Consider the following 13762-nt stretch of genomic DNA (forward strand, 5'->3'; position numbering starts at 1 on the left):
TGATTCCTCTGGGGCTCGGTTAGCCTCTGTCTGGTTCATTCGCGCTGGAGGTTTCTGTCTGTCCAGGCAGGAGAGAAGGAATCTGGCTTCATCCATCTTTAATTGACCTACGCCAGGAGAACCAGGGAGGGGTTTTTAGTAGCTGTGGCCACCAGAGGGCCCTGGCTGCTGCTAAGGGAGGGCTGGTGGCTCTCTATGCTTCTCTCTGCCCGCCATTTCCGGGGCTGAGCTTCCCGGGTCAGACGCTGCCGCCGCCTCCATCGTGAGCCGGGAGCTCGGGCTGAGCCGCTGCCGCTGCCCAGCGGAGTGTGTGCGGGGAGAACCCTTCCCTAGCGCCCCTCGGGGCCCAGCCGGGGGGACTTTCTCCGGGGGCTGGAACCAGCCCCTGAGCCGGAGCCTGCAGGTGAGGGGGGAGAGACCCGGGGGAAGGGCTGGGGCCGGGCAGGAAAGTGACTCTGCACCAACGGCCCCTCCTCGCCCCAGCTCTGCTCCCGGGGGGGCGGGGGTCTGCGAGTCCCGGAGCTGCTGCCCTTCCTGACCCCCCCGGCTCTGCCCCCTGAGCGCCTGCAGGAGCCGAGCCAGCGCCGGGAGAGCGACCGGCCTGGGCCGGGCCAGGGACCGAGTCTCCCAGCCTGAGAGGAGGGGAGGGAGATGGGGGGAGAGTCCGGCAGGGGCAGCAGGAGCAATAGGGGGGAGGGAGGTTCCCAGCTCCCAGCCTTGCCCAGCTCCATTCACTGCAGACGCAGCACCCAGGGCAGACTGACTTTCCTGAGACAAGGTGAGGAGCAGGAAGAGGAAAAACAAGTTCTTGCCTTTGCCTAGTCCTTGCACTGCTGGGGAATGTGCTGCCCTGGGGACAGTGTCAGGGGGATCCCCAAAGTAGCTCTTTCGATTCTGAAATTGTGGGGGCCAAGAGCAATTAAGAGATCTTCTCAGTAACTTCCTGTGCCCAGATGCACAAAGGGGCTGGGGTGTTGCAACGCTGAGCATCACAAAGGCCTCCTGGCATGTAGCCAGTCACTGGAGTAACAATGGAATGCACACAATTGAGTGAGGTGCCCACGCTCCCTGTACAGTGACTGGGCAGAGATAGGGGTCTAGGAGTGGGATCCACAAAGGCTCCTATGCTAGGTGAGCAGCTGCTTGAGCTAGCCCATGGAGATGCTGATGACAGGGATGTATCCAAAGCCCACCCCTCTCTCAGAGATAGGGTTCCGACTGCAGGGCGGCACCTATCTCTGTTCGGGAACTACAGCTGGGATATCCTCTTCAGGAGGCTGGTAGGTCAGGTGCCTATTGTGGTTCTTGTGAGGCACTTAGGCACCTGCTGAAATCCACACACAATAGACTCAAGCAATTCCCCAGCCCTGCAGAGTGTGGAGTGTCAGTCTGCAGGGAAAGAGCCTGGTGGGAATCGGGGTGTGAAATGCATTGAAGCACCTTTGGAAATGGCCCCAATTTCCCTTCTCGCCCTGACAGGCTGCGGAATAGGTCCCAGTCCAGGTTATCCCACATTCCTGAGTAACAGGGAAGGGACATGGCTGCAGTGGAGCTGGTGACCTTTGAGGAGGTGGCTGTGTATTTCACCAAGGGGGAATGGGCTCTGCTGGACCCGGGTCAGAGAGCCCTCTACAGGGACGTCATGCGGGAGAATTATGAGACCGTGACCTCGCTGGGTAAGGATTCCTGCCTCCTCGGGCATTAAAAATTGGTGTGTACGTGTGTCTCAGAAGCATTGGTGTCAGATTCTGTGCAGGGTTCTTCATGGGTCCCTCAGATATCAGGGGGATCTGCCCCGATAGTCCCAAGCTCCTGTCTGTGAAAGACTGTGACCTCCACACACACCCTGTTAGGACAGGAAATTCAGGGACATAACAATCATGCTACTCTTCCCACAACTGAGGTTTTCAAGAGGGACATGTTTCCTGTATCCCTCCCCCCTTCCTAGGGAATGTTCTGTCCTTTGGTGCCTCTGACCCCTCTGCCATCTGACAGATGAACACGAGTCTCATGCCTCAGCCCTGCCTAACTCCCCAGCAGCCAGATTTTCAAATGTGCTTTCTCTCTGTCTTGCCTGTGGTCTGCCCCAGCCAGCTGTGTTAGCGGGAGGCCCCGGATGTTCTCAATTCTCTTCCACCAGCCAGGAAGGGCATGGACCAGAGTCACGGGGCTGGGTCCAGTTGCTGTTAATGCCTTCAGGGCCACCTCCTATGCCAGTATGCTGAATTCGTGGAAGGAGGGTGCTGTTCTTGGTGTTTTTTCCTGGACATGACTGAGCCTTCTGAAATGATGGTTCCTTGCAGGGAGAGGGGCTGGGTTCTGGGGCAGAATGAGGGTGGAGGATGTGATTCATGGTCTGAATGTATTCTGTGGGGTAGCTCTCTACAGTAGAAGAGAGGGGAAAGTTGGGTTTTGGTTCAGGATGCTGTATGGGCAGAGCGTGGTGGGGGAACGTCTTCAGCCCCATCTCTGGGCCCTTGCAATCCTGCCCTTCTCTGAGGCTTCTCAAAGAGTCTTGTCCCCTGCTCCTGGATTAGGTGACTTTGCCAGTCGCTGGTGGGGGAACCCAGGCTGCCCACTACTCCAGGTGGCAACCCAGGGACCCTATAAACAGCAGCTACATACTGCTCCCTGTTTTCCCTGGGCCTTTGCCCACCTGGGCCCTTTACCTCCCTAATTACAGTCTCAGTCTCTCTCTCTGGTTCCAGTAAATGCAACCTGTCAAGGTCCTCTGGCCAGAGCAGAGCCCCTGTCTTCACCCATCTGGCCCCAGCCAGGTACTGCCCCACTCAGCCCCTGCAGCTCCTTTTATCTGAGCCTGGTGGGCTCTGACTGGCTGCTTCTCTGTGGCCTCTGTAGGCAGGCCTGGAGGACCCACCTTTGCTGGTCCTTTCCTGGGGTGGGGTGTGGTAGGACTATGGGGCCTCTAGCAGGGGGCCTGGAAGGGTCTGGTGCACCCATCACAGAGACAATCTTCACTCCAAAGAGCTCACAGTCTTAAATAATGACTTCCTGTTCTGCTTTTGTTGGGGAGGGACAGGGGTGTGTGGGGAGGCGGGAGTTGGTGGTGATTTTCTAGACAGTTAATGCATGGCTGTGATGCTTCCAAGTCAAAGCAAGTAGAAATATTGGAAACAAATGGTTCCATAGAAAATCAAATCAAAACGTGCCTTCTAGAGCTGGGACTTAATTAATTAACATGATTCTCTCCTGTCCAGTAAAGTACAGCTCACCCAAAGTCCTTGCAGCACTTTACAGCCAGGCAGGCTGTGATCCTTTTCTCATGAGACAAGCGCGTAACAGTTTGCCTCCTAGCTGAAGGATTCAGAGCATCTCTGTGCACTCCAAGATAAGCCATATCAGTGTGTTGTCTTTAGTCATAAACAGGACACTCCCTGCTGTTTTTTCTACTTGTGGATATCCCCTCTCGTAGACTTCACAATCGCTCCATTTCACACCTGGCTCAGTATGCGAACAGCCATACGGTGTGAGGCATATGATACATAAATGGCCAGACAGGGAGATGGGTGACAGTTAGCTTCTGTCTGAAAGGAACATTTCTGAGGTACGTCTCCTTCCTAGTGACCTGCCTTAACTCCAAGACTCTACAAACATAATTTTTCAATAAAGATATGTAATTTCTCTGATATTATCCATAGACATGTTTCACGCTGATGATGACCAGTAGGCTACTGGCCTTTGGTAGAGACCTCATACACCTACCTGCCAGTGAACTGTTGTGCAGATCTCTGCCCCTGGGGATCCTTGTACAATCCTATGCATCCTGTGTGTCCTCACCAGTTGGTACTGAGAGGTCCCTTAGTCTCACCCTCCGTGTTTCTGGGGCCCTGCAACAGCTAGCGCAGGGATGGAGAAAGCTGGTGATGGATTACACACGAGCAGGGAGAGACGCTTCGGAAGCAGGAATTCATGTAAACCTTACGCCACTATGGCTGGTTTAGGAAACAGATTTTTAATTACCACAGCACCTGCCCTCTCCAATGGGCATCAGGGCCGATTGTGCCATAATGGTACTTATATGGGTCCCCATTACCACTGTGTCTGAGCACCTCGCAGTATTTAACATATCCCTTTGCCCCTGTGGAAGAGGGAGCTGCTATTACATGTGTTATATGCATAGGGGACTGAGGCACAGATAGTCTAGTCTAGATGCTCACAGGGTCACCCAGGAAGTCTGGCAGAGCAAGGAACTGAACCAGATCTCCTGAGTTTGAGGCCAAATCCCTAACTACTGGACCCCGCTTCCTGTCACTCTGTGAACCGACATTCACACAGGAAGAGACAGCCCCTGCTCCCAAGTGACTTCCATCTAAAAAGAGAAGACAGATGGAGAGCGGGTGGCTATCTCCATTTCACACTGGGAGAGTGGGGACCAGAGGGATTAAGACTGGAAATTTGTAAGGGGCCCAGACACTGCAGTCAGTGCGGTTGGATGTTTAACTCTCTTGGGTCCCTTCGAAAGCCACAGCCTTTATGAATTAGATACTCTCATGTCTTGTAGAGTGATGCTCACCCAAAATCCTTTCAGCATCCCACAGCCCAGCTGGCTGTGACCTGTGTTTTCTGTAAGCTGCGCACTTGCGCAGCTGCCCAGGAGAGATTCAAACGCTGCCCAGCTGATTTGCAGAGCGTGCACAGCCAGCAGCATGTGTTCAGGTGCCCCTCCCCCATGTTGCTCTGTCCTGCAGCTGCTCCTGGGATCCTCCTGCTGGCTGGGTGGGGGGTGGGAGGGAAGGAGGGTGTTGATTTTTGGGTGTTCCACTGCCCCTGTAGCCCATCTCCGCAGAGCAGGGAAGAAGGGACACAGCCTGGCTCAGCCTGCACTGTTTCTGAGATTTTCCCAGCAGCTAGCTCAGTTTCTGTGTCTGTCTCACACACACTGTCTCTGTGTCACACACTCACAGTCTCTGTCTCACACACACACATTCTCTCTCTCTGTGTCTCTTTCACACTCACCTCCCAGCACATATTGTATTATTGTTGTTACTTCTTGGTACTTCCTGCAATGCACATATATTCTCTGTAATTTTATTCTTTCAAAGTGTGTTATTTTAGGGTTTTGACTGGTCTATGCATTTCATAATTTTTATCTCTCTGTTACACTTAATTAAATTATTTGAGTAGTGAGTTCTAAAATGCCTAACCTGCCCTGGCTGGAGTAATTATCCCTAGGGTAACTTTTAAAAAAAAAAAAAAAAATTCTATCTAGGTTTTTTGTTTCTATTGGTGACGCACATCCGCACATATCTTGGTGCACATGACAAAATTTATTCTGCACATGGATGGAAAAAATTAGAGGGAATGTTGGCTGTGACCCTCCTTCCTTAGGACAAACACGCGGTTAGCTTGGCTCCTTGATGAAGGATCCTGTGTGTTTCCTTGTGCCCGCAGATATATGCTGACCATTCTGTGTCTTTGCACATAAACAGGCCACCCCTCTGCTCTCTCCTAGATTGTGCAGCCTTTCGACTGGCACCTGGCTCAGTCTGCAGATAGGCCTCCATTGCAAGGCAGACAATGCATATATAACCACAGAGAGAGATAAGTGTCTGTAACCTCCTGCCTGAAAGGAGCCTGTCCAAGACATGTGACCTCCTGGTGACCTGCCCTAACTCCAAGACCGTAAATTACACATAGTTGTCAGTGTTTAAGAGGTTGTGTGTCTATACTATCTGCACATACATCTCACAAGGGTTACAGCGACTAGTGGGTAACTGGTTTTCAATGGAGACCTCACCTGCTGCCCTCTGATGAGCAATTATGCACATTTCTGACCCAGAATATCCCTGTAAAACCCTAGGTATACTCTGTGCCCTCTGCCAGTTGACACTAAGCGGTCACTGGGTCACATCAGCAAGTCAAGGTGTAAATCTACAGCACCTTACCGTGCTCTAAATAGGTGTGCGGACCCTGCTTCTGCACACTAAGTGACTGAGAGCAGTACCTCAAAACACACTACAGAACTTTCAGTGCATGATAGCAGGGTCCACACAGACAGTTAGTGCACAACAGCTGATGTGCTACAGTCACACTCTGGCTTACTGACCAGGTAGACAAGCCCCCTGTAATATCTTCCTGTTCTGGCTTGTGTTCTGGAGGAATATGGGCATATGTGTTGCAGGGGAAGGAGAAGGGAATAATTGGCAGCGACAGAGCCTTAATAGTAGCCCTGATACCTACAGAGCGTAGCAAATTTTCTTAGCTCCCCAAGGGAATAAGTAAGGCCCCTTCCCTAGGCAGAGTGGATGAACCTTTGCTCCAGACAGTATGTCTCATGATGTCCTTTACGATTTATAGCCCAGTCCCTTTAGGGTGGGGGTGGGGAGAGGAAGGAGCCCCTGTGGGTGGGCTACTCATATCCTGGATCTGGAAGTAGTAACAGCACTGACCTTAATGAACAAGATCAACACTTGTTTCCTTGCTCACCAAACAGGATGTCCAATTTCGAAACCTGATGTAATCTCCTGCCTGGAACTAGGGGGGGAGACATGGGTCCCTGATCTCCAGGGTTACAAGGAAAGGGAGATCCCAAAAATTGCCGATATGGGTAAAGAATTGGCTGAACTGACTTAGAAACCAATTTCTGTATTCTTGTGACAGACATCACTCGTGGGTTTTCACCAATCGTATCTGGCCTTTTAGTCCCTCTCGACATCCATATTGTAATGGAATGAAGGCAGAATTGATCTCCTCTCTCTGCCTCCAGTCAGGAAAGGTTTGGGGAGGAGAGTCAGATACTGATATCTCCCCACCACTTATTTTGGTTTGTTCCCCCCTTTCTCATTCCCTTTTCTGAGGTTCCCTTTCCCCCGGCACAGGGACTGACTCCTGTCTGGATTCTCTCTCTGTCCCAGCAGGTGAGGAGATGGTGAACGAGAATAAGGAGGAGAACCCTCAGCAGGAAGGTTCTGAACAACTGGAGCCACATGGGATGGCATTGGGAAGAGCGGAAGGAGATGTTTCCCAGAGACCTGAGTGGGGAGAAGCCCATAAGAGTCAGCGCTGGTCAGAGAGACAGCAGGGAAACCACCAAAAGGAAAGACAGGATAAGTCCATGCAGAATGTCAGAGGAGTTGGAAAAATCAAAGAATCTGTTCAGCAGAGAGTCCCCCCAGGAGAGAGACCTCACATGTGTGGCAACTGTGGGAAAAGTTTCCCTTGGAAATCATTCCTTATTATTCACCAGAGAATCCACACAGGAGAAAAACCTTATAAGTGTCCTGACTGCGAGAAAAACTTCAGCCAGCGCTCAAACCTCACCAAACATCAGAGAGTCCACACAGGAGGGAAGCCTTACAAATGTCTTGAGTGTGGGAAAAGCTTCAGTTGTAGCTCAACCCTCACTGCACACCAGGTAATCCACATGGGAGAGAGACCCTATAAATGCCATGAGTGTGGAAAAAGCTTCAGTGATAGATCCACCTTCAGTACACACCAGAGAATTCACACGGGTGAGAGACCCTATAAATGCCTGACCTGTGGGAAAAGTTTCAGGGATCGGTCAACCTTTAATAAACACCAGAGAATCCACACGGGAGAGAAACCACATAAATGCCCCAAGTGCGGGAAAAGTTTCCGTCAGCTCACGCAACTCGTTAGGCACCAGAGACTTGACACAGGAGAAAAACCCTACAAATGCCTGACCTGTGGGAAAAGCTTCCGGGATAGAGCCACCTGTAACGAACACCAGAGAATCCACACGGGAGAAAAACCCTATGAATGCCCCGAGTGCGGGAAAAACTTCCGGTACAGCTCAGCCTTTATTAGGCATCAGAGAATCCACAGAAGATGCAAACCCTAGTGTGTCCTGACTAGGGATAAGTGAAGTGAGTAACACTTTTGCTGATTCCCATGAACGTCAGCAACTCTGGCCAGGCCGTAGGGGCCATATATTGGGGACATGGAATAGTTAAAGCAAAGAATGTAATCACCTTTCTGAGACAGAGGCATGCAGAGGAAAAGGCTGAGATAAGATTTCCACATTGTGATGGGAATTTGATTATTACTTCCTGAGAAGCTCTGAACATCCACTGATCAGCTCCTACCCACGATCGGCCAATTCATTTAACAGTCTAGGAGTGCTCTTGGATTCATCGCTGATGCTGAGCTCTCACGTAGCATCATCCATGAGTAATGCTTTCTGTAGTTCCTGGGTGGCAAGCAGACTCCAGCCCCTCCTAGTGGACAAAGACCCAGCCTCAGTTATTTACACCTTCAACACTTCTGTAGCATTGCGGTACTCCATGCAAGAACTGCACTTAAGAAACTCCAACTAATACAGAAGCACTGCAGTGCATCTCCTCAGCTACACAAGCTACAGCGAGCCCATCACACCTGTCCTTGCTCCCAATAGTGGCTTCGCACAGAATATTGAATCAAGTCCAAGGTCTTGGTCCTTATCCATGGAGCTCATTGTAGAGATACAAAAGACTGCCTTAAGCTCTGGGATCGAGACTGGGGTCGAAAACTTCACCCCTCTGCACAATGGAACTCTCAACAATAAGGGTAAAGCTTGTGTGTTCATGACACAGGTCTCTCTTGTTGGCTGGTCTGAGACTGTGGAATGAACTCTCCAAGCAGCTAAGGACCGTCTCAAACCTTACTGCCTTCCATGCCAAATGCCAGGCACGTTTCATTGACCTGCATTCTCTAACTTAAATGCACAATGCCATGTATATAGACAAAAAAACCCTCCACTGAGTACATACCTCATCCTGGAGAGAGGATAAGAGAACAAACAGCACATGAAAGATGTTAAGTTATGTGATTAATATGCTACTTGGAAAGTGCTCAGATATTACAGTGATTAATGCAGTTTTATAGCAGACCACCAGGTCTCCATTATAATTAAGGTTAAAGCAGCTTTCTGTGTATAGTTTGACTCTTGTAAGTGGTCTAAAATCTGCACAGTTACTTGGATTGCCATGAAATGTGGTGTGCCTTCTCAGGACATGGGGTGGGGTTACTGATCCAAATTTGGGGTCACTGAACAATCGGTTCCTGAGTTACACTCCCCAAAAGCAGTTTTTCTTAAGGTTCATGGATTCTACCAATTTTCTTTGCACAGAGCTAGGGATGAGGAACTGATTCTGGCACAAGAGTCTCAGTCACTCTAGGGCTACTCCCAGAGAATGCATGGACTGGACCACCCCTCTGGGGGAATAAAACTGAAAACAGTATTAGTGAGTTTAGCTCTCAAGTTAGGTGTGTGCGTAGTGCTCCCACACCAAATGGATCTCACTGTGCATGTGCTGTCTGAGAGGCCATGGGGGTTGGTAGCCAGCTGCAACTTTCAGCAGCTGTGTGGCTCTAGGCAAAATGTTCTGGCAATTGCTCCAGTGTAAATTCAAACCCAGCTGTTGGTAGAAATCTGTAGGGAAACATCAGAGGCATCTTGTGACAATCAGCCTCTATCAAAGAGGGTCTTTTATTTTATTTTGGGGAATTGTAATCTGAGTGCAGCAGGAGATTCAGAAGGCACTTATGCTATTTTTGAAAAGAAAATAAATTACACATGTCATTGCTGGGAGGGGAAGGAAGTATTAGGGGGTGGAAGAGTGAGGGGAATAGGGAGAAAAGGGGAGGAGGGATAATTAGAAGATGGTAGGGGAGAGTGTTCTGGGGGCTTAGGTCAGGGTGAGGGGATGGGGATTAGGGGGACTGGAAGGGGAGAGGTTGAACACTGGGAAGGGTGAGGTGGAGGAGGGTGGCAGGGCAGGAGGCAGGGAATAGGGGTGGGGGCACCTGTCAGTCCCACATTCTCCCTCCCATGTTTGTACCAGGTTCAGGGGCTCCTTACACCTCTGGGGTGTCTGAGTCCCTTTTCCTGCCCATGTGTGTATGCCAAGATCTGGGGGGCTGCCTCTCTAGGGGGAGCCCCTTTTTTCTACCCATACATGAGCCAGGATCTGGGGGGAGATTGTCCGTCTAGGGATGTCGGAGCCAATCTCCCAGCTACCCATGTGAGGTGGCATCTGGGAAAGCCCTTTTGGGTCAGGAGCTGAGACGGGCGTGCTGGGGGACATGTAACGAGAACACACACTGAGACTGGGTGAAGAGTTGAACTTGTGAACGGGCCTGTTCAATGCATATCACAGGCTCTCCAGCACTGGTATGGGGGGAAAGGGGTGGGAAGGGGAGGGTGGGATGGAAATGGTGGTTCAAGAGGGAGGGCTGTATGTAGCAGGGGATTGTGGGGGTGGGACAAGAGATAGGCAAACGAATCTTCTCTCACATGCTTAACATTACTGTTATTACCATGTAATAAAAAACTGTCCAGTTCTTGGGACACAGACCATGTCTGAGATTTCTCTCATCAGCCCTGCTAGCAACTGCACATTGCAGACATTTCAGAGCACAGCTGTTAGTCCCATTCCATGATATCAAAGTATAGGGAAGATTGGGGCACTTAGGATTCACATAGCAACTGTGTGGCCTAGTGGAAAGACATCTGTATTGGGACTCAAAAACCCTGGGCTCTATTCCCAGGTCTGCCACAGGCCTGTGGCATGACTTTGGCCATGTCACCTCGCCACTCTGCCTCAGTTTCCCCATGTGTACAATGGGGATAATGATGTTTCCGTCCTTGAGATCTACTGATGAACCGCACTGAGGGGTAGCTCTTGTTACCTGAACTGCACACCTACATGATAATTACAACTGTCTAAATGGTGACAGGGTTCAGAGTGGTAGCCATGTTAGTCTATGTCAGCTAAAACAATGAGGAGTCCTTGTGGCACCTTAAGTGCCCAAATAAATGTGTTAGTCTCTAAGGTGCCACAAGGACTCCTCATTGTTTTTGTCTAAATGGTCTAATTCATACAAACAAGATTTCTCTCTGTTAAAATACTAGAGAATTCACTGACAAAAACCTCTGTGTTAATGCAGACTTAGAGCTGCCCAGTGGTATCTCATGCCTCTCCATGATATTGAGTTTAGCAAAACTTAAGCTTTTGAAACCAGGAAGTGAAGAGTTAAAATATTTCTAGCTCAGATCTCTGAAAACCAAGAGCTAGAGAATTATGGTTCATACCAGTGCAATCTTAACTCTGAGTGATGCCATAGTACACTCATAACACATTAACCCACTGCCTTTGCATTGTAGTGAACAGGAGCTACCTACACCTGCCTGGCACTCAAACAGCTAGGCATGGTCTACACTTAAAACTTAGGTCAACCTAGCTATGTTGCTCTGGGCTGAGAAAAAAAAATTGCACTATGTATAGTTATGTCAATCTAACTCCCACTGTAGACACAGCTAGCTTGATAGAAGCATTCAACCTAGCTACTGTCTCTCAGAAAGGCAGATTACCTACTGACAGGTTTCAGAGTAGCAGCCGTGTTAGTCTGTATTTGCAAAAAGAAAAGGAGTACTTGTGGCACCTTAGAGAATAAATTTGTTAGTCTCTAAGGTGCCACAAGTACTCCTTTTCTTATTGAGATTACCTACTGTCATGGATCCATGTAGCAACGGTGTGGCCTAGTGGAAAGACATCTGTACTGGGACTGGTGCTGTCCCCAGGTTTGGAACAGTCTCTTGGAGGAACCCCTTCAGTGTGCCAGATGCCCAAGGGGTCTCCCTCTGCCTCCAGGGTAAACCTTGCAGCTTCTCTGCCTCCATAGACTGAAGCAATGGGGCTCCAACCTTCCTGCTTCACACCATGAACTCTGCTCAGCAAGTCCAACTGAGATAGACTCTTGGTACAGACTTGGGCCATGTCTACACTACAAACTTACGTCAGTGCAAGTTATGTTGGCATAAAGTCATCGCAGTTAGTACATCATTTGTGCAGTTTGTCTTGGCTCCTTGTGCCGGCGGTGAAACATTTGGCACAGGGTTGCAGAGTACCTCCATGAAAGTTTCACTGAGATATCTCAGGAGGATTCACAGAACATCCCTGTGCACATAAACTGCTCCATGTGGACCCTACCCCCAACTCTAGAGAGGAATGAAAAATAGTATTAAACTAAGAGAGGTAGAGTTGCTATCTATCTCTTCTAACACCAGTAAATTATGTCAAAAATGTGTCCTGTTACTTGAGGGGGTGGGAGGCATCCCTGTAATTTAAAATTAAACTACACACTTACCCAAAGTTCTTCCCCAGCATCAGGCTCACCCCATGCTCATCTGGCAGTACTGCCAAACTGCTGTGGAGTAAAAAAAACGGGTCCTGGCTTGCTGCATGGCTGGATTCCCACTGTCGCTTGTCCCCAATACTCTTCCTCATCCACCTCCTCCTCCTCACTGTTAAAGGCAGAGACCTGTGACTCAGGCTCCTTGGAGGTATTCACAGAGCTGTTGGGGATGAGAGCAGGGTCTTCACCAAGTATGGCATGCAGCTCTTTTTAAAAGTGGCAGATCTGTGGCTTGGCACTGGATTGGTATGCCTGCCACAGTTCCTTGGCTTTCATGCTGCTGGTCTCTGTCCTATCCCTTCTCCTGCATCCCCCAAGCAATCTGCTCATAGATATCCATGTTTCTATAGCTGGATTGGAGTTGTGCCTGCACAGCCTCTTCTCCCCACAGGTCCAGGAGATCCAGTCCCTCCTCTCTCCTCCATGCAGGAGTGTGTCTGAAGTGTGTAGCTGGCTTAGAATATTAGGGTTGGAAGCACCTCAGGAGGTCATCTAGTCCAATCCCCTGCTCAAAGCAGGGCTAACACCAACTAAATTGTCCCAGCCAAGGCTTTGTCAAGCCAGGCCTTAAAAACCTCTAAGGATGGAGATTCCACCACCTCCCCAGGTAACCCATTCCAGTGCTTCACCACCTTCCTAGTGAAATTTTCCACTGAATGCATCCAATTAAGTGAGCTGTAGCTCACGAAAGCTTATGCTCAAATAAATTTGTTAGTCTCTAAGGTGCCAGAAGTACTCCTTTTCTTTTTGCGAATACACACTAACATGGCTGCTACTCTGAAACTAGTGAAATAGTTTTTCCTAATATCCAACCTAGACCTCCCACACTGCAACTTGAGACCCTTGCTTCTTGTTCTGTCATCTGCCACTACTGAGAACAGCCTAGCTCCATCCTCTATGGAACCCCCCTTCAGGCATGGGCAGTTGCACTCAACCATGGAGAGTTGCTTCATGTACTTGCCAAGCTAGGCAGTCAGGAAAAGGAATTTCAAAAATTTGCAGAGCTTTAAATGGGAGGTGTGGCTTCTGGTCCAGCAGAGTTGATAATGGGGACTAGAGTGGTCCATGTGGGGCACTGTGGGACAGCTGCTGGAGGATAGTAATGGTCAACGTAAATAACGCAGTGTCTACACGCAAACTATTTCAATCTAACTACATCAACCTTTGCTCTATGCCACTCAGGGACGTGGTGTTATTAAGTCAGCATAATGGGGCATTATATTGGCAGGAGCCAAATTTAAATGTAGCACCATGCACGACTAGTTTGGGATAAGCTGCCTTGTGTCAACCTAACTTTGTTGTGCAGACCAGGCCTTAGTCTAATGTATTCTTAAAAACCTCCAGTGATGGGAATGTCACAACATCCCTTTGTAATCTGTTCCTGTGAAGAACTACCCTTCTAGTTCGAATTTTTTCTCCTAATATCTAACCTACATCTCCCTTGCTGTAGATTAAGCCTATTACTTCTTGTCCTACCTTCAGTGGACATGGAGAACAATTGATCGCAGTCCTCTTTTATAACAGCTGTGACAAAGCTCTGTCCTTGCCTCTGTGGGTCCCGTGTTTCCTGGCAGATTTCACTAGCCTCTGAGGCTCACTGTGACCC

The 13762-nt window shown here is 49.5% G+C and overlaps 1 protein-coding gene across 6 annotated transcripts; it reads left to right on the plus strand.

The window, feature by feature from the left end:
- The first annotated feature begins 168 nt into the window (after positions 1-168).
- On the plus strand, positions 169-9922 carry LOC102940912 (zinc finger protein 239). Of its 6 annotated transcripts, none has more exons than XM_043528848.1 (4): positions 196-403; positions 1480-1676; positions 6455-6568; positions 6876-9582. In XM_043528848.1, exons 2-4 carry the CDS (start codon positions 1538-1540, stop codon positions 7820-7822), a joined length of 1200 nt encoding a protein of 399 aa, XP_043384783.1. In that variant the 5' UTR covers positions 196-403; positions 1480-1537; the 3' UTR covers positions 7823-9582. The 6 variants fall into 6 exon arrangements, with proteins under 6 accessions (XP_037769246.1, XP_043384783.1, XP_043384785.1 ...); XM_043528850.1 differs by having other exon boundaries at positions 198-403; positions 6879-9582; XM_043528849.1 differs by lacking the exon at positions 196-403 and adding an exon at positions 683-778.
- Positions 9923-13762: the final 3840 nt, after the last annotated feature.

Source organism: Chelonia mydas, chromosome 14 (genome assembly GCF_015237465.2).
Source record: "Chelonia mydas isolate rCheMyd1 chromosome 14, rCheMyd1.pri.v2, whole genome shotgun sequence".
Lineage (NCBI taxonomy): Eukaryota > Metazoa > Chordata > Testudines > Cheloniidae > Chelonia > Chelonia mydas.

Coding starts and splice junctions, on each gene's coding strand:
- LOC102940912 (XM_043528848.1), top strand. CDS start 1,538: ATGGCTGCAGTGGAGCTGGTGACCTTTGAGGAGGTGGCTGTGTATTTC. Junction 1,677..6,454: donor TGAGACCGTGACCTCGCTGG/GTAAGGATTCCT, acceptor CTCACCAAACAG/GATGTCCAATTTCGAAACCT. Junction 6,569..6,875: donor CCCAAAAATTGCCGATATGG/GTAAAGAATTGG, acceptor TCTCTGTCCCAG/CAGGTGAGGAGATGGTGAAC.